Below are 19,091 nucleotides of genomic sequence, written 5' to 3' on the forward strand. Positions count from 1 at the left end.
TCTGCCTGTCTTCTCATTTGTTGTATGACAATGGGTATTTGAGGTGAAATCTAACAGTGAAAAATCTACTACCAGCTATTCGTATCTCTACCGACATGTTGAGCGTATAGTAGTTATTTCCAGTTATTCCAGCCTTTGTTCTCTAATTCTCGATCTTACTTAAAATCTGCTCAATACATCCTCATCAGTCTAAGAAGCCAGCTGAGCTCAGTGAGTCTAACACTGGTCTGACTGAATTCCTCACATTCCTGCTCCCCCCCTCTTCCCATCCCAGTGGATTTAGTTGGCCAAAACCCCTTTGCTCTCTCTGACTTTTCAGCTGGGCCAGATTCTACTTTCCCATACTAATTGTAAACAGCTGTTGCCCCAAAGCTGAAACCTTTAATTTCAAAAGCAAAGTACACATTAAGTTATTTCGATTATTTATCCTACATATTACACAAGAACCTCTCACAACAGTCCTCATTGAAGTTAAAGTTAGTGTGCTCTACTGACCTCTACTGGATCGTTCAAGTTGGATTTATACTCAATGTTGGTCAATAAATAGTGTACCTAATTCAACAGTGTAATAACGTATTTTTCAATGTAAATGCGTTTGTATGTTTTTTTTGCAAACTTTGACTACTCCGGCTACTTTCAATACTTTAGGCAAACTGCAGGGGCCACAGACTACAGTACCCATACTGCCTTTCTTCAAATCCAGGGCGAGGGGAGAGGTGAGCGACCCAAGCAGGGGTGGAGTGGAACCAATGATGTGCATACGTACCAGTTGAGTGGAACAAGCAGCAGTGAAGCGTGTGTTTTGATATGTCGGACCCGGCGGCACAGGCCTTGCAACCCCGGCTACATCAAGCTCAGTCTGGTGGGACTGCTGGGTCTAACGCTGCTGCGGTGGGATCTGGATCGGGGAACAGTGACCCAGTCAGACCAGGTCTTAGCCAACAACAGCGGGCGAGTCAGAAAAAAGCCCAAGTCAGAGCTTTTCCACGGGCGAAAAAGCTCGAGAAACTCGGCGTCTTCTCCGCTTGCAAGGTAGCTAGCTAGCTAACGTTAGCTATATGGCTAGGCTAGCTAGCTTGCCAACTTCACCAAAACAGTGACTAGCTAACTAGCCATTTCCCCTACTTGTATAACAGTCTCAACAAACAGAAACAAAACACCATTTGGTTTCTAACATGCAATAATATCCTTCATAAATGGTTATGGCGTAGCTAACGTTACTGTCAAGAATATAGTTAGCAACAGCGAGGTTAACCAACTTTGCTAGCTAGAGAGCCAACTAGCATGAATCTGTTTTATGATGCTAGTGTGGGGCTTCTGATTTACTTTACTCTTTTCTTTAGGCTAGTGACACATGCAAGTGCAATGGCTGGAAGAACCCACAACCGCCGACTGCCACCCGAAGTATGGATTTACAGCAACAAGCGGCCAGCCTTAGCGAGTCCTGCCGCAGCTGTGGGCATGCCCTGGGTAGGCTGCCTTATGACTCAACACTCGTTTGAAGATAGATACGCTTCATGATCACACTGAACCTAATGTCATCAATACATATCATAGATATAGAATCTGTATGCTATTCCATAATAGCAATAATTATAATATGAATTGCACAATGTAGGTTTTAGTCTCATCTCATTATTGAGTGAGTAGTAAAGTAGTAAAAATACTTAGCTATCCCCCCTTTAAAGGGGCAATCAGCAGTTGCTACGTCCATTTGTGTACTTATAAATTGAATTATATTTTTTATTTCACCAGGTAGGCTAGTTGAGAACAAGTTCTCATTTACAACTGAGACCTGGCCAAGTTAAAGCAAAGCAGTGCGACACAAACAACAACACAGAGTTACACATGGAATAAACAAGCATACAATAGAAAAAGTCTATGTACAGTGTGTGCAAATGAGGTAAGATCAGGGAGGTAAGACAATAAATAGGCCACAGTGGTGAAATAATTACAATTTAGCAATTAAACACTGGAGTGATAGATGTGCAGAAGATGAATGTGCAAGTGGAGATACTGGGGTTCAAAAAAATTAAAATAGATACTGGGGTGCAAAGGAGCAAACATTTTTGAAAAAAAAAAAAAACAGTATGTGGATGAGGTAGTTGGATGGGCTATTTACAGATGGGCTATGTACAGGTGCAGTGATCTGTGAGCTGCTCTGACAGCTGGTGCTTAAAGTTAGTGAGGGATATATGAGTCTCCAGCTTCAGTGATTTTTGCAATTCGTTCCAGTCATTGGCAGCAGAGAACTGGAAGGAAAGGCGGCCAGAGGAGGAATTTGCTTTGGGGGTGACCAGTGAAATATACCTGCTGGAGCGCGTGCTACGAGTGGATGCTGCTATGGTGACCAGTGAGCTGAGATAAGACGGGGCTTTACCTAGCAAAGACTTCTAGATGACCTGGAGCCAGTGGGTTTGGCGACGAATATGAAGCGAGGGCCAGCCAACAATATGGGGCTTTGGTGACAAAACGGATGGCACTGTGATAGACTGCATCCAAGTTATTGAGTAGAGTGTTGGAGGTTATTTTGTAAATGACATGGCTGAAGTCAAGGATCGGCAGGATAGTCAGTTTTACGACGGTATGTTTGGCAGCATGAGTGAAGGATGCTTTGTTTCGAAATAGGAAGCCGATTCTAGATTTAATTTTGGATTGGAGATGCTTAATATGAGTCTGGAAGGAGAGTTCACAGTCTAGCCAGACACCTAGGTATTTGTAGTTGTCCACATATTCTAAGTCAGAACCGTTCAGAGTAGTGATGCTGGACGGGCGGGCAGGTGCAGGCAGCGATCGGTTGAAGAGCATGCATTTAGTTTTACTTGCATTTAAGAGCAGTTGGAGGCCACGGAAGGAGAGTTGTATGGCAGTGAAGCTCGTCTGGAGGTTAGTTAACACAGTGTCCAAAGAAGGGCCAGAAGTGTACAGATTGGTGTCGTCTGCGTAGAGGTGGATCAGAGACTCACCAGCAGCAAGAGTGACATCATTGATGTATACAGAGAAAAGAGCAGGCCCTCCGATTTGACACACTAAACTCTGTCTGAGAAGTAGTTGGTGAACCAGGCGAGGCAGTCATTTGAGAAACCAAGGCTGTTGAGTCTGCCGATAAGAATGTGGTGATTGACAGAGTCGAAAGCCTTGGCCAGGTCGATGAATACAGCTGCACAGTATTGTCTCATATCGATTGCAGTTATGATATCGTTTAGGACCTTGAGCATGGCTGAGGTGCACCCATGACCAGCTCGGAAGCCAGATTGCATAGCGGAGAAGGTACGGTGGGATTCGAAATGGTCGGTGATCTGTTTGTTAACTTGGCTTTCGAAGTACTTAAATTAATAATATGTACCTATTGATTCTTGAAGACTATAACTTATAAATGCTCAATGAGCTTAGTTAAACAGTCGTACCCCATCAGAACCCAAAATATAAGCTTGTTTTGTATTTTATGTTTATTTATTTAACCTTTATTTAACTAGGCAAGTCAGCTAAGAACAAATTCTTATTTACGGTGATGGCCTACCAAAAGGACTCCTGCTGGGATGGGGATTAAAAATAAATTAAATTAAAATAAAGTACAAAACACACATTACAACAAGAGAGACAACACTACATAAAGAGAGACCTAGACAACAACATAGCATGGCAGCAACACATGACAACAACATGGCAGCAGCACAACATGGTAGCAGCACAAAACAGGGTACAAACATTATTGGGCACAGACAACAGCACAAAGGGCAAGAAGGTAGACAACAATACATCACGCAAAGCAGCCACAACTGTCAGCAAGAGTGTCCATGATTGAGTCTTTGAATGAAGAGATTCAGATAAAACTGTCCAGTTTGAGTGTTTTGTTGCAGCTCGTTCCAGTCACTAGCTGCAGTGAACTGAAAAGACGAGCGACCCAGGGATTTGTGTGCGCTTTGGGGACCTTTAACAGAATGTGACTGGCAGAACGGGTGTTGTATGTGAAGGATGACGGCTGCAGTAGATATCTCAGATAGGGGGAGTGAGGCCTAAGAGAGTTTTATAAATAAGCATCAACCAGTGGGTCTTGCGACAGGTATACAGAGATGACCAGTTTACAGAGGAGTATAGAGTGCAGTGATGTGTCCTATAAGGAGCTTTGGTGGCAAATCTGATGGCCAAATGGTAAAGAACATCTAGCCGCTCGAGAGCACCTTTACCTGCCGATCTATAAATTACATCTTGCTTGGTTAGGATGGTACACTGAATCAGGGTTAGTTTAGCAGCTGGGGTGAAAGAGGAGCGATTACGATAGTTACATTTCTCCAGCCTCATTCCTCAACTTTTTACCGAAACAGTGGTGGGGGGGTCCTTTGTCATTGTTTCAACTGCTGATTGACGCTTTAAGATGCTGATCTGTTATTGAACCCCTCCTGTGCAGCGGCCCATGTGTCCCACCTGGAGAACGTGTCAGAGGAGGAGATCAACAGGCTGCTGGGCATGGTGGTGGATGTGGAGAACCTCTTTATGTCTGTGCACAAGGAGGAGGACACTGACACCAAGCAGGTCTACTTCTACCTCTTCAAGGTATGAAATCACTTCCCTCCATTCCAACCAGACAGACAAGTGTAGATGGCCATGACCTCTACTTTTCTGGCTTAGCACATCTTGACCCTCTCTCTGTTCGTCTCTATCCCCCCCCCCAGCTGCTGAGAAAATGCATCTTGCAGATGAGTCAGCCGATAGTGGAGGGATCATTGGGGAGTCCCCCCTTTCAGAAGCCCAACATTGAGCAGGTAGTAACAGTCTCCTTCCTACCTGTTTCTCAAGCTGTTCTTTCCTTCTTCCCCAACAGTAAAATACATTTTGTACACGTTTGTTTTATTTTGTTCCTCAGGGAGTGTTGAACTTCGTTCAGTACAAATTCAGCCACCTGGCACCCAGAGAGAGGCAGACGATGTTTGAGCTCTCCAAGATGTTCCTCCTGTGTCTGAACTACTGGAAGCTGGAGACTCCCACGCAGTTCCGCCAGCGGTCCCAGAAGGATGATGGCACAGCCTACAAAGTGGACTACACCAGGTGTGTGTGTGAGCCATGTGTTGTGGGAAACATATATTTTTTTTTAATTGCAGCGTATTGCATCTTGCTTTTTTGATATTGTTGTATTGCATCTTGTTTATTTTCTGTTAATGTAAAAGTCTCATTGCATTCTGCTCTTTTTGTTCCCGTCAAGAGTGACTCACAACTACTGTAATGTAATCTGTCTTGTTTCCCAGGTGGCTATGCTACTGCCATGTCCCCCAGAGTAACGACAGCCTGCCGCGCTACGAGACCACACAGGTGTTTGGCCGCAGTCTGCTCAAGTCAATCTTCACCGTGACGCGCCGCCAGCTCCTGGAGAAGTTCCGAGTGGAGAAGGACAAGCTCCTACCAGAGAAACGCACACTCATCCTCACACACTTTCCCAAGTACGTGGTGTGCAACCAATCCGTAGTAATCCGCTCGGGAATCAAAGTTGATACTTATTGTGGTTTCTCCCTCGAGTTACAATCGAACCAATATTCTGGAGTGAGTGAGATGGACGCTGTGTATCTGTGGCTTGTAACAAAGGGTTTGTGTCCCAGGTTTCTGTCTATGCTAGAGGAGGAGATCTATGGGGATAACTCTCCCATCTGGGAAGCTGACTTCACCATGCCTGCCTCAGAGGGGGGCCAGCTGGGTCACCAGTTAGGTGAGGGGCCCCTAAGCTCCAACTAAATAAGTGGTTCTCATAAGATCCATAAAGGCACTTATAGGTTGTACAACATGTAATGTATGATTTCCCGCTCTCCATTTTCAATAATTCTGTCTGGTTTTGGTCATTGTCCTGTGTTTCTGATCCTGGCAGTGATCAGCCCTGCTGCAGTGTCGGGTTCGCCCTCCTTCTCTAAGGGCATGAACAGTGGCTCTTCGCTAGGCAGTCTGGGGCTGGACTCTGGCGTGGCCGAGCCCATGACAGGTCAGTAACTCTGGCGACCCCGCCCAGCTAACTTTTGCTTTGTACCGGGTGTGAAGTAATAGCTGACGTTGGGAGCTTTTATTTCCCATGCCTCTGTGGGATGGCCTCGCACATAAACAGCATCTAAGTTAATGGTGGTTATAGTCATGTTTTATACCGTCTCTCCTCAGGAGAGAAGAGGAAGCTTCCAGAAGTTCTGACCCTGGAGGACGCTAAGAGGATCAGAGTAATGGGAGACATCCCGATGGAGTTGGTTAACGAGGTGATGATGACCATCACTGACCCGGCTGCCATGTTGGGCCCAGAGGTGAGCGCTTCCCAAGACTGAGACGCATCATGTTGCCAGTGCAACATGGAAATTTATGTTGACTGCGGATATGTTTTATCTAGTCGAAACCTCTAAGTATGGAAACTGGATGTTTGTTAGAATGAATATAATAATTGACGGTGTTGATCATCACTGTCACTCTCTGCTAGACGAGTCTGCTGTCTGCCAATGCTGCTCGTGATGAGACAGCCAGGTTAGAGGAGAGGCGGGGCATCATAGAGTTCCATGTCATAGGGAACTCTCTTTCCCAGAAGTCCAACAAGAAGATTCTGATGTGGCTGGTGGGCTTGCAGAACGTCTTCTCCCACCAGCTGCCTCGCATGCCCAAAGAGTACATCACACGCCTAGTGTTTGACCCGTACGTAGATATTTGAACTGTTTCTCTCACCTGTACCCCGTCTTCAGTGAAGCCTCTTGAAATAAACTTTTTGTGACCCTTTCTCCCCACTCTCTTGGACCATTCTCTGTCCAGGAAGCACAAGACGCTGGCCCTAATCAAAGATGGCCGTGTCATCGGGGGGATCTGTTTCAGGATGTTCCCCACCCAGGGCTTCACTGAGATCGTCTTCTGTGCCGTCACATCCAACGAGCAAGTCAAGGTATGGACACACCTCTCCTTTACATACAACAGCAAAAATACTGAAATCAGTCATCTGGGTAAGTTGGACTTAATGTCTTGGTATTGTACTAACGGTATCTGTCAGGGTTTGAATGTATGTTGGACTAAGAGCCCAACATTTTCCCCTGATTGTTTTCCATTGTGGTTTCAGGGCTACGGTACTCACCTGATGAACCACCTAAAGGAGTACCACATCAAGCACAGCATCCTGTACTTCCTCACCTACGCTGATGAGTACGCCATTGGCTACTTCAAGAAGCAGGTATGGTATAGGATGATAGCATGCACCTCCCTCTTTTCCTCACCTCTCCTTTGACCTCTCTCCTCTGGCTCTTTTTGCCATTGCAGGGTTTTTCCAAAGACATCAAAGTGACTAAGAGTCGTTACCTTGGTTACATCAAGGACTACGAGGGGGCTACTCTCATGGAGTGTGAGCTAAATCCCAGAATCCCCTACACAGAGCTCTCTCATATCATCAAGAGGCAGAAAGAGGTGAGAGGACTGTCTGTAGGAAGTCCTCACATTGTGGGGCACACAGGTTGAGGTGAATGTCAGTGGACGGTTATGCATCTCTGGACCTTTCTCCATCTGTTGATGAAAGGACAGTGTTAATGTCCATGTTGGTGTGTTTTGGTCAACATGTCCCTGTGTTTCCATGACTGGTCAGATCATTAAGAAGCTGATTGAGAGGAAGCAGAGCCAGATCAGAAAGGTATACCCAGGACTCACCTGCTTCAAAGAGGGGGTACGGCAGATCCCCGTGGAGAGCATCCCTGGCATCAGTAAGTGGGTCCTTTTAGTACCTTGTTCAGGGTATAGACTAGTAATGTCTTGTCATGTTTTAATAATTTTTTTCTCCCTAGGGGAGTCAGGCTGGAAGCCCAGTGCAAAGGAGAAAGTGTAAGCTGAATGTTTGGTCTATCAGGAAATAAATAAATGATGTGCAGTATTGTCATAAAACAACTGGCAGCCTTTACAATCACACTCATCTGTCGTTGAATTCATATATTATTACCTATCCTGTCTTGTAGGAAGGAGTTGAAAGACCCTGACGTGTTGTACAACATGCTGAAGAATCTCCTGGCCCAGGTCAAGGTAAAACACTGACACGCACCGATACAACCCATTGTTCAACCTTAGGAGTGGTCAGACAGAGTCTGCGTCCCAAATGGCAACCTATTCCCTATATAATCGCTGATCAAAGGCCTCCCGAGTGGCGCAGCGGTCTGTGTCACTACAGATCCTGGTTCGATTCCAAGCTGTGTCGCAGCCGGCCGCGAACCGGGAGACCCATGAGGCGGCGCACAATTGGCCCAGCGTCGTCCGGGTTAGGGGAGGGGTTGGCCGGCCCGGGATGTCCTTGTCCCATCGCGCTCTAGCAAGTCGTGTGGCGGGCCGGGCGCAGTGCACGCCGACACGGTCGCCAGGTGTATGGTGTTTCCTCTGACAAATTGGGGAGTAAAAGGGGGTAAAAAAAAATAACGTCCCTGATCGAAAGTAGTACACTCAGTTGGGAATAGGGGACCATTTGGGATTCAGACTGAAAGTCATAACAACTGTGTGGTTGTGTTCCTCTCCCAGACTCACCCTGACGCCTGGCCCTTCATGGAGCCTGTGAAAAAGACTGAGGCTCCAGACTACTACGAGATCATACGCTTCCCCATTGGTGAGTATATCATCCGCTCATTATTCCCTGGCCTGTTTATATGTCCCAGCCATGACAATTATCTACCTCTTTGAACTCATTTTGATATTAAAATAGAAAAAAAGCATTCCATGTTTCACCAACCGGATGCGCTTTTAATTGTAAGTCCGTCTGGATATGTCCGTAAACCCCGCTGAAGGAATATTTCACATATGACCTACGTGTCCCCCTCTCCTCTCTCCCTCCTTCCTGTAGATCTGAAGACCATGACGGAGAGGCTGAAGAACAGATACTATGTGACCAAGAAGCTGTTCATAGCAGACCTGCAGCGCGTCATTACCAACTGCCGTGAATACAACCCCCCGGACAGCGAGTACTGCAAGTGTGCCAACACACTGGAGAAGTTCTTCTACTTTAAGCTGAAGGAAGGGGGCTTGATCGAGAAGTGAAGCTAGGGTCAATATGTCACCGTGCACAACGGCCCCACTGCGGAACAGCAGGAAGGAGCGTTCGTGGACACTCGCTCACACACACCACACACACTTGTGATGACATAGTCAGGGGGGCCATTGCTAGCCATATTCCAACCTTTTTTCCCTCGTCTTTTCTTTTATGAAGCCTTTATTAATGGCAGTGTGTGTTTATGCATGTTTATATTACTGGTGGTTGAAGGGAACTGTGGAGTATAACAACAAAATTGTGGAGGTAATTGGAATGGCTCTATGGGCGAGTTAAGTTTGTTAATGTGTCGAAATGACTCTCCATCAATCTCTCACTGTTTGTTAGTCTCACTACCCTCTGTAGTATAGAATCTCTCTGCGTGTTGCTGTCTCATTCTGGTTTCATTCTTTCCAAGTGACTCATAGAAGGAGCTGTAACGTATTCCTGTACCAAAACGACTGGTCCCACAGCAGATCATGTCAAACTTTCCACATAGGTTACGTTCAAATTATAGGATGGCATTTTCACAGAATTGTTTCTCAATCGGATAAAAGAATGCCCGCTTAGACATTGACACTCACAGCTCCTCCAAATGGGAGTTGTATTTTTGGTACTGACGTGGAAACGTGAGTAGGGGGGTGGACCTACGCCGTTGTTGCCTTCCTGTTCTGACATACACTTGAAAAGAGGCCAGTAGACTTGGAGGGTAGAAATACAATGTGCCCTTGAGTTAGAAGCCGAGACATGTTCAGACTCGCATTGTCAAAGTCCGGTTGCAGTCACAGATAATGTCCGCGTTCCAGGCTGACTACATCGCAGACGCCTGCCAGACCTCACAAGGCCCGGATAGGTATTTAACAATAATTGAACCACATCATGTAACAGGACACGCTAATACAACAACTGAAATGTAGTCAGCCTGAAGCGTGACCATAGATATCCCTGTCTGACAACGCATTATGTTGGATTTGCCATCATGTGATTGGTCGGTAGCAAAACGTCCAACTTTCCAATACGTTTCATCTTCATGGTTGCCCTCGAATAATTTCCCGACAACTACTGTATGTTGAACTTTTAATTGATTTATTATTTCACCTGAACAGTATAATGAAAACCTACCGCCACATTTGAAGATACTTAGGCCTAATGTTAGAGTAGTCGTCAATACTGTTTTCCCATTCTCTTCTGGGCCAGTATGGCCATGTCACTGATCTCAAACATGGTTGTTTTTCTTGGGGAAATATCAGAGATGGCGTAGTAGTGTGTCATTGTTGTTTTAATGGTGTTGTCTGATCTGAGGGTAGTCTCTGGAGTCCCAGACCAAGGGCAACAGCAGGAGCATTGTTAACGTGGGAGCCAACCCGGCTGCCTAGGGAGACTACTCTTGAGGGTTACTGGCTACCCTTTTTTTTAGGTTTCTGTTCGTCCTAGAAATAACCTGTTGTTGATGGAAGCACAGGATCCAACCACAGTGGTAAACATGACCGTTCGGTTTGTCAGTATTTCTCTGAAAGGCCATAGAGCCCTGTCAATACAGTATGTAGGTGTTGCACAGCACTTACCCTCCCCTGCTGGTTCTGTCTCTTCTATGGTGGATATGCATTGTGTTAATATGATAATGGCTGACAAACACACAAAAAACAAGTGTCCGGTTTGGTGTTCACTCCATTCTCACAAGCAGTATTGCATGGTGGAGAACTATAATCTGCATCCATTTCTGCTCTGTTTTTACTGAGATGGCCACGGCTATTCACACAAACCCACTTCTTGGTCATGGTCGGTGTCTCATCGTCTGCCTCTTGAGATGCCTTTGGTTCTCTGCTATTTTGTCAAACGTTTTGGGGGAAATGACTGGTCTGTGCTGGGTGGCTGAGTATTCCACTGAACTGTTGTGTGTGTGTTTGTACTTGAATCAGGACTAGCTTTGAGCAACTAAAGTGATGTCAATGTTTCTTTATTCAGGGTTGTCAGTTATGTATCTCGCAATCTACCTATGTATGCTGCATTAAGATTCAGAAAATACTGTGTGAGTGCAATGTTAAAATATTAAGAATGCTACAGTTTCTTTTAGTTATATGGTTTGAAGAGCTCTTTACTGTAATACCGTTCATGAAAATAAAGTTTTTATAGTAAAATATTTCTGCGTATTATTATCTTATAAGATGGCAACTAGTTACAGTATACACATGTTTTTTTTATGTTCCAGTAACCATGCAGTGTTGTTTAGTAGGTGTGACCATAAGGTTTATTCAGGCTGTTTAAATGCCATTCAGACATGCTGTGCTGGTGTTTCTCATGGTGACTTGCAGTTTCGTTTTCCTGATGTCACAGCTGGTAAGAATGGGGCCCATTAAGGGCTCTGAGTGCTTTGTCGGGCTGACAGAAATCTGCAACAGATTTCTCCTGGACTGCAGATAGTTACAGACATACCAGTCCCTCTCAGTACAATACCACTAGATTAACACATCTGCAGTTTGGTAGATTTCATAACTGATACGGCTCCTTACGCGTATTGATATCCCTGCAACTCTTCTAATCTTCCTATAATTCACATCCTTGTGTCACTTCTTTTACTTAGACATACTTTGTTGGCCCTCAAGAACTCCCTTGAATGGGACCCCCTCTTCACATGAGACAGAAGTGCTTTTGGTTTCGTTTTCTGTTTGGGTGTCAGTGGGGTGGATCTTTATCAGGGAAAACCCCTCTGTACTCAGAACCTAGCCACAACGGACCATGGACATTGTCTGCTGCTGATCCAAAACATAGAGCTGCTTCAGAAACACTTGGTGAGCTGAATTTGAAAATGGCTTGACTTCATCTATAGCTGACTGCCACAGATAGTAGTCGTAGTAAGTTGTAGTACTGTAGGGACATTTGCAGTGTGTATTGCATTTCAGTTTAAAAATAGCCTTGTGGTGCACTGCCTTTAGTCTGAGTGTTTTTATTTCTAGGGACAAGGAGTTGTGTGTGTGTGGACCAATAGACCGTTAGGATGGCAGACTTTGGGCTGTATGAGTACCAGGAGGAGGTGGTTCAGAGGGCTCTCCGGGGGGAGAACGTCATCATCTGGCTGCCCACCGGAGGAGGAAAGACACGAGCTGCTGTGTATGTGGCCAAAAAACATCTGGAGAATAACCCTGGAGCTAAGGTGGCTGTGCTGGTCAACAAGGTAGGTAGGGAGGGGTTACTAGAGCTGTGGGCCTATTTAGCAGATAACTTAGCAGTAACTGGCCAGGTAACTGACCCATCTGTGTAATTGTATCTAGGTAGTCTGACCTTTTTAGTATTGGTGCGTTGTTAATTCTATACAAAACCAGAAAATAAAGGTTCCGCTATTCCCGGGGAAACCATAGCTAACTGTTGTTGACGTTACGTTTTCCAGGTTCATTTGGTTGACCAACACTACAACAAAGAATTCAAACCCTACCTGGGTCAGGACTATAGCCTGGTGTCTATCAGTGGGGACTGTGACCAGAAGGACTTCTTTGGCTGCGAGGTCAAGAACTCTGACCTGGTCATCTGTACAGCACAGATACTGGAGAATGCCCTGACCAACCAGGAGGAGGGAAAACATGTTGAGCTCTCACGTGAGTGGCTACTCTGCTGCTTTCCACATATTGAATCATGGTATTGCTGTGAGGTGTGTAGCACACACTACTTGTTACTGATTATTTAGAAGTGAGGTTGTTGCAAGATGGCTCCCAGGCTTTGTTCCACTGTGCACCAGTAGCCCTTGGTATCAATCCCAATTGACAGACACGTCATGATAAAGAGTATCTATACCTGACACGGTAAAGCCCTGGAACCTAAGCTAACACACCTTAAAGACTGGTCCATATCGTAGGTTTAAACCATATGTTGAAATATTATACAGTAAAACCATTGGATTCCATTGAGTTCACAATACCATTGTGTTCCTTTCTCCCAACCATAGAGTTCACTCTGCTGATCATTGATGAGTGCCACCACACTCATAAGGAGGGTGTCTACAATAAGATCATGGGGCGCTACGTGGCACAGAAGCTGAAGGGGGAGAGGCCGCTGCCGCAGATCCTGGGCCTCACTGCCTCTCCTGGGACAGGGGGAGCCAAGAGCATCAAAGGAGCTGTGGAGCATGTACTGCAGGTCAGTTTCTCTCTCTCCGGTGGTCTTTACATGCTATTTATTCCGCCCAACTTTCATCCTGAGTTAAAAAAACGAACAATGTCCCTCATCTAACCCTTTACATTTAGCTCATTTCGTTATTTATGGCCTTCAGATTTGTGCCAACCTGGACTCAGTGATCGTGTCGTCCAAAGTGTACGCCCCTGAGCTGAAGAAAAAGGTCCCTAGACCCAGGAAAAGGTTTGACATCGTTGACAGAAGACCTCAGGTGAGTTCAATTCTGTTCTGTAAACATAGAGCCTTTGAACTTGAGAGCTGTATTGATTTGAATTCAACAAACTCCTGTTGTTTTTTCTCAGGACCCATTTGGGGATCACCTGAAGTTCATGATGCAGTTTATCCATGACTTCATGGCCTTAGGGCCTGACTTTCCTGTCAGGGAGTTTGGCACGCAGGAGTACGAGGCAGACGTGGTGATTCTGGAGAAGAAGGGTAAAATCATCCTCTTAATATGAATTAATACCACGTTATAGAACCTAAGCATAGGAACTATTTTCATGCACCAAATCACATAAGGAACCTTCCTCAGTCAATGCCATAGTTTTGAATACCGTATTAAAACCTATTTTGGATGTGTGTTTCCTGGTGTAGGTGTAACAGACAGGAACAGACTGCTGGCCCAGTGTGCTCTCCACCTGCGTCAGTACAACGACGCCCTGCTCATCAACGACACTGTGCGCATGGTGGATGCCTTTAGGGTCCTTGAGTCCTACTATAGTACCAAGAGCTCCACCGCCACGAATGGAACCGACTTCTTCCTGCTTGGGCTCTACCAGGGTGAGAACCTGCAATTCCCTTGGAACAATCTCTCTGACTTTCTCACATACTGTATGCGTGTGATTCTCTGGAATTTTAAGGGTATAGGAAGTTCAACTTCTGAACATTGATATTCAGTGTTCTGTTCCTCAACAGAGAATGAGGCGGAGCTGGAGAAACTGGCAGGCGATGCCCGGTTTGAAAACCCTAAGATGGGGAAGCTTCAGAACACCCTGCTGGAGCAGTTTGACCAGGGTGAACACTCCAGAGGCATCCTGTTCTCCAAGACCCGTAAAAGCACCCACTGCTTGTATGACTGGGTGTCCAACAACCCAGCACTGCAGCGTGCTGGTATCAGGGCAGCCATTCTGACTGGCGCTGGCAATGGCATCAATTACATGACCCAGGTAACTTGACATTAAACACAGTCATTACTTTTGGAGGTATAGCAAGGTGGGTTGGAAAGTGCCAAGACCTCTGTTATACCAACAACTGCCCTCTGTTTGTGTGTTTCTGTGGGTGCGCTTATAGAATGAGCAGAAGGACACAATCCGTAACTTCCGCCTGGGCTCCCTCAACCTCCTGATCTCCACCAGCGTAGCCGAGGAGGGCCTGGACATCCCAGAATGCAACCTGGTGGTGCGCTATGGGCTGCTGACCAATGAGATCGCACAACAGCAGGCCAGTGGCCGGGCTCGGGCGAGTGACAGCGTTTACTCTGTGGTGGCCCAGGCGGGGGGGCGGGAGGTGCGTCGGGAACTCCTCAATGAATGTCTGGAGGACTTGACTGGCAGGGCCATCGGCGAAGTGCAGAGGATGGAGCCCAGGGAGTTCCAAATGAAGGTAAGGCGATTCCTCATGGTGGTGAGGCTGGTATCTTTCTCTATGTTCTACACCTGCATGTCTCTATTCTCTTTGGAAAAAAGGACAGACCTATACTCACTCACTTTCCTTTTTTCCGGTATATGCCTTTTGAACCCGGCACCCAAATGATTTTTGTTACTGTAAACTTTTGAGTTGCGCACGCCCATTCCTCATTATCTAATCTTGTTTTCACTTGATTTCTTCTCTCTCTGCCTCCCCTATTAGATCACTGATCTCCAGACAGAAGCCTTGTTGACCAGGCAGTTGGCAGAACAGTTGAAGATCAAGAAGAAGAGTCGTTTCAGTGCTGCTACGGTTCAGCTCTCGTGTCGAGGCTGTTTTGTGCTCGTGGCCTTCGGCAATGACATTAAAGTCATTGAAAACGCACACCATGTCAACATCAACCCGGACTTTGAGTAAGTTGTGTTTCTCTAATGTCTGTCCTGATACTGTCACAAGACTTATTGGTCCACATTGTAAGGCTAAAAGAGCACGTGTTTGAAGTGGTTTTCCACCAGTGTGTGTGAGGAGTTAACATGTGTGTTTGTTTTCAGGAGGTACTATAAGACCAGTGGGCAGACCCCGCTGAAGACTTTTGAGGACTGGGAGCCAGGCCGTGTGATCAGCTGTGCGGCCTGTGGCAGGGTGAGGTTGACTTTTAATCTCTAGCTTTTTATTTTAAGCCGAGACTGCGGATCCGTAGGCATATATTTTGCCTAGTGGCGTGCGCTGTTGAGGTTGTGGCCACATGAGAGAAAAATGCAGCCATTCGCACAATCATCCTAAAACCTGAGGTGGTGTTTTTTGTCTTACAGTAAGGTTATGCTATTACACTGAGTGTACAAAACATTATGAACACCTGCTCTTTCCATGACATCGACTGACCAGGGGAATTCAGGTGACAGTTACGATCCCTTATTGATGTCATTCATTAAATCGACTTCAATCAATGTAGATGAAAGGGAGGAGACATGTTAAAGAAGGATTTTTAAGCCTTGAGTGTGTGCCATTCAGAGGTGAATGGGAAAAACAAAAGATTTCAGTGCCTTTGAAGAGGGTATGGTACTAAGTGCCAGGCGCACCAGTTTGTGTGTGTAAAGAACTGCAACGCTGCTGGGTTTTTCACGCAACAGTTTCCTGTGTGTATCAAGAATGATCCACCACCCAAAGGACATTCAGCCAACTTCACATAACTGTGGGAAGCATTGGAGTCAACATGGGCCAGCATCCCTGTGGAACCCTTTCGACACCTTGTAGAGTCCATGCCCCGACGAATTGAGGCTGTTCTGAGGGCAAAAGGGGTGCAACTCAATATTAGGAAGGTGTTCCTAATGTTTTGTACACTGTGTATATTCAGTTCTGTTATGTACAATACTATCATAATGTGATCTTGCAGACATTGATTCAGCTTTGATCTCCCTTTATGAAACGAGCACCATTCGCCAGAGTAGCCTGTTCTATACGATTAGAACAGAGACTGTACGTAAGTACAGAATCTTGCACATGCGCAGAAACTTCGGAACCTTTAGCCCCTGGGAAGAAAGGTCCAGGAAAAGTTGGATCAGCAGCCATTCCGTTTATCTTATGGTACTAGGATTATTCTGTTGTCTTTTAATATGCTTATATATGTAAATCTACATCAGTATATTTGTTTATGTATTTATATCTGAACAGCAATGGGGAAGGGAAATGGTATATAAGGAGATTGCCCTGCTGCCCATTCTGGCCATCGAGAACTTTGCCATGGAGACTCCGGAGGGAAGAAAATTAGCCAACAAGTGGAAGAACATTGAGTTTACAGTGGAGGAGTTTAACTTCAGCACGTACTGTCATAACAGATTCCCTAACATGTTCGATTGATACGCTATTACACTGGAAGAAGGACTAGAACTGGGGTTTTCATGGTGTTTCTACCTCGTACTGTTTTCACCTTTCCACTAATCTTTTCTTCCTTTCTCTGTCAGTCTGTGTTGCTTAGTCTAGACTACCATTGAGCTACTTATGCATGATCCTGACTTGTGTCATAGTCCTATTTTTTATTTTATTTCACCTTTATTTAACCAGGTAGGCTAGTTGAGAACAAGTTCTCATTTACAACTGCGACCTGGCCAAGATAAAGCAAAGCAGTGCGACACAAACAACAACACAGAGTTACACATGGAGTAAACAAACTGATGGCACTGTGATAGACTACATCCAATTTTCTGAGTAGAGTGTTGGAGGCTATTTTGTAAATGACATCGCCGAAGTCAAGGATCGGTAGGATAGTCAGTTTTACGAGGGTATGTTTGGCAGCATGAGTGAAGGATTTGTTGCGAAATAGGAAGCCGATTCTAGATTTAATTTAGGATTGGAGATGCTTAATGTGAGTCTGGAAGGAGAGTTTACAGTCTAATCAGACACCTAGGTATTTGTAGTTGTCCACATATTCTAAGTCCGAACCGTCCAGAGTAGTGATGCTGGACGGGTGGGCAGCAATCGGTTGAAGAGCGTGCATTTAGTTTTACAGGGGGAGAGATGCAGTGCCTTGGGTATGGTTGTCTCTGTTAAATCTTAAAACATGTCTTGCCAGGCCTCCACACTGCTATAGGCAGTGTGACGCTGCAGCGTGCTAAAGCATGTTACACAATGGTCAGGGTTAGAATTAGCACGTCAGCTTTGTTTATGCCCAAGGTCCTCTCTCCCCTCTTTCCCTCCCTCTCTCTCTCCTGGATTTCTTCTGCTCCAACGCAGCCAAGCACGCAAAAACATATGAACTTAGCACCCCTGTTCTAACATGAACTCAAATTATCTGTTTTTCTATTTTTAGCAAAGTAGTATCAGCATGGTCCATATTTTGTAATGAATGTTATTACCTGTGAATCTGTACTGTCTTTGTTTTAGATTGAACCTGAAACGTATGCCCCTCGCCTGATACTCTTTGATACTTGATACTACTTGATCATGTATGAAAAATATTTAAATTGGGATTTCAATATATTCCACAGGTGTACTATTTTAATGTGTATTCACAAGGGGTGTACATTTCCTTGCCTAAAACGAATGAAATGATCTACTGTAATATTTTTTTTAATTCTTGATATATAATTTGGCATTATTTGTCTGAACATGTCTACATTGAATGTTATAAATGAAAAATAAAAGAATAGTAAATAACTAATAGAAGTATATAGATTTCGCCTTCATTGCTGTCTTCATAAACTCTTCCACAAGATGGCGATCTTAGCCTTCCAACTTCTACTTCCATACCTGCAGTAGAGGGAGCTCATGGTTTTAGATTCCCTCCTTCCCTAATCCGTGCCCTTTAGTTTAGTATGGGGAGAGATATTTAGTTTAGTATGGGGAGAGATATTTAGTTTAGTATGGGGAGAGATATTTAGTTTAGTATGGGGAGAGATATTTAGTTTAGTATGGGGAGAGATATTTTGTTTAGTATGGGGAGAGATATTTAGTTTAGTGTGGGGAGAGATATTTAGTTTAGTATGGGGAGAGATATTTTGTTTAGTATGGGGGAGAGATATTTAGTTTAGTGTGGGGAGAGATATTTAGTTTAGTATGGGGAGAGATATTTTGTTTAGTATGGGGAGAGATATTTAGTTTAGTGTGGGGAGAGATATTTAGTTTAGTATGGGGAGAGATATTTTGTTTAGTATGGGGAGAGATATTTAGTTTAGTGTGGGGAGAGATATTTAGTTTAGTATGGGGAGAGATATTTAGTTTAGTGTGGGGAGAGATATTTAGTTTAGTGTGGGGAGAGATATTTAGTTTAGTGTGGGGAGAGATATTTAGTTTAGTATGGGGAGAGATTGTCAATCATGAAAGGCAAGATTTATTTCCAGTGCAAAGCTTTCTTTGCTCCTCATCTCCATTCTTGAAAAAACTTGTTAGGGTTTAGCAACTTCTAAATGAAAGATTTAGCCACCTAATTACAAGATTAAAGCTGTGTCTTTTGAATTGCCTTATTTTGTTCAGTTTTTTTAACTTTAAAAAAAAACAATTTACTGTTAAAAAAAAGTCTTAACTGGGGTTAGCTGGGTTTCTCAACTCCACAATATGTACATCTCAGTGGAGTTGGGTTGCATTTTGAGGAGCACCTCCACCGTGTCACATGATTACTAATCCTTTCAAAAAGATCAGCAGAGTAGGAGCTTTTTGAGCACCGCTGTCTCTCTAGGACATGTTTTATAACAACTAGGAATTATAGGAGATGATTTAGCCAGAAAAGACTGCAAAACAGGGCCTATTTTGTTTTCATGGGGGGTTATCCACTATATTCAGACAGACAGAAAGACAGATGCACAGACACAAT

The 19,091-nt window shown here is 44.7% G+C and overlaps 2 protein-coding genes across 3 annotated transcripts; both read left to right on the forward strand.

Moving 5' to 3' along the window:
- The first annotated feature begins 727 nt into the window (after positions 1-727).
- LOC106607290 (K(lysine) acetyltransferase 2A) lies at positions 728-11,135 on the forward strand. The gene is made up of 18 exons (XM_014204106.2): positions 728-1,032; positions 1,344-1,470; positions 4,409-4,554; positions 4,674-4,763; positions 4,865-5,046; positions 5,244-5,435; positions 5,592-5,698; positions 5,855-5,965; positions 6,136-6,272; positions 6,443-6,651; positions 6,766-6,892; positions 7,064-7,174; positions 7,261-7,404; positions 7,580-7,694; positions 7,776-7,812; positions 7,944-8,007; positions 8,494-8,578; positions 8,813-11,135. The coding sequence occupies exons 1-18, from the start codon at positions 808-810 to the stop codon at positions 9,004-9,006; spliced, it is 2,403 nt and encodes an 800-aa protein (XP_014059581.1). The 5' UTR covers positions 728-807; the 3' UTR covers positions 9,007-11,135.
- Positions 11,136-11,631: 496 nt separating this feature from the next.
- On the forward strand, positions 11,632-17,942 carry LOC106607291 (probable ATP-dependent RNA helicase DHX58). 2 transcript variants are annotated; one of them, XM_014204107.2, is made up of 12 exons: positions 11,632-11,784; positions 11,950-12,167; positions 12,381-12,585; positions 12,933-13,123; positions 13,257-13,370; positions 13,462-13,594; positions 13,754-13,939; positions 14,075-14,325; positions 14,450-14,761; positions 15,008-15,198; positions 15,337-15,427; positions 16,457-17,942. In XM_014204107.2, exons 2-12 carry the CDS (start codon positions 11,991-11,993, stop codon positions 16,640-16,642), a joined length of 2,037 nt encoding a protein of 678 aa, XP_014059582.1. In that variant the 5' UTR covers positions 11,632-11,784; positions 11,950-11,990; the 3' UTR covers positions 16,643-17,942. The 2 variants fall into 2 exon arrangements, with proteins under 2 accessions (XP_014059582.1, XP_045576542.1); XM_045720586.1 differs by having other exon boundaries at positions 11,678-11,847.
- Positions 17,943-19,091: the final 1,149 nt, after the last annotated feature.

This window comes from Salmo salar, chromosome ssa06, assembly GCF_905237065.1.
Source record: "Salmo salar chromosome ssa06, Ssal_v3.1, whole genome shotgun sequence".
Classification (NCBI taxonomy): domain Eukaryota; kingdom Metazoa; phylum Chordata; class Actinopteri; order Salmoniformes; family Salmonidae; genus Salmo; species Salmo salar.

Coding starts and splice junctions, on each gene's coding strand:
- LOC106607290 (XM_014204106.2), top strand. CDS start 808: ATGTCGGACCCGGCGGCACAGGCCTTGCAACCCCGGCTACATCAAGCT. Junction 6,273..6,442: donor CTGCCATGTTGGGCCCAGAG/GTGAGCGCTTCC, acceptor ACTCTCTGCTAG/ACGAGTCTGCTGTCTGCCAA. Junction 6,652..6,765: donor ACACGCCTAGTGTTTGACCC/GTACGTAGATAT, acceptor TTCTCTGTCCAG/GAAGCACAAGACGCTGGCCC.
- LOC106607291 (XM_014204107.2), top strand. CDS start 11,991: ATGGCAGACTTTGGGCTGTATGAGTACCAGGAGGAGGTGGTTCAGAGG. Junction 13,124..13,256: donor CTGTGGAGCATGTACTGCAG/GTCAGTTTCTCT, acceptor TATGGCCTTCAG/ATTTGTGCCAACCTGGACTC. Junction 14,326..14,449: donor GCATCAATTACATGACCCAG/GTAACTTGACAT, acceptor GTGCGCTTATAG/AATGAGCAGAAGGACACAAT.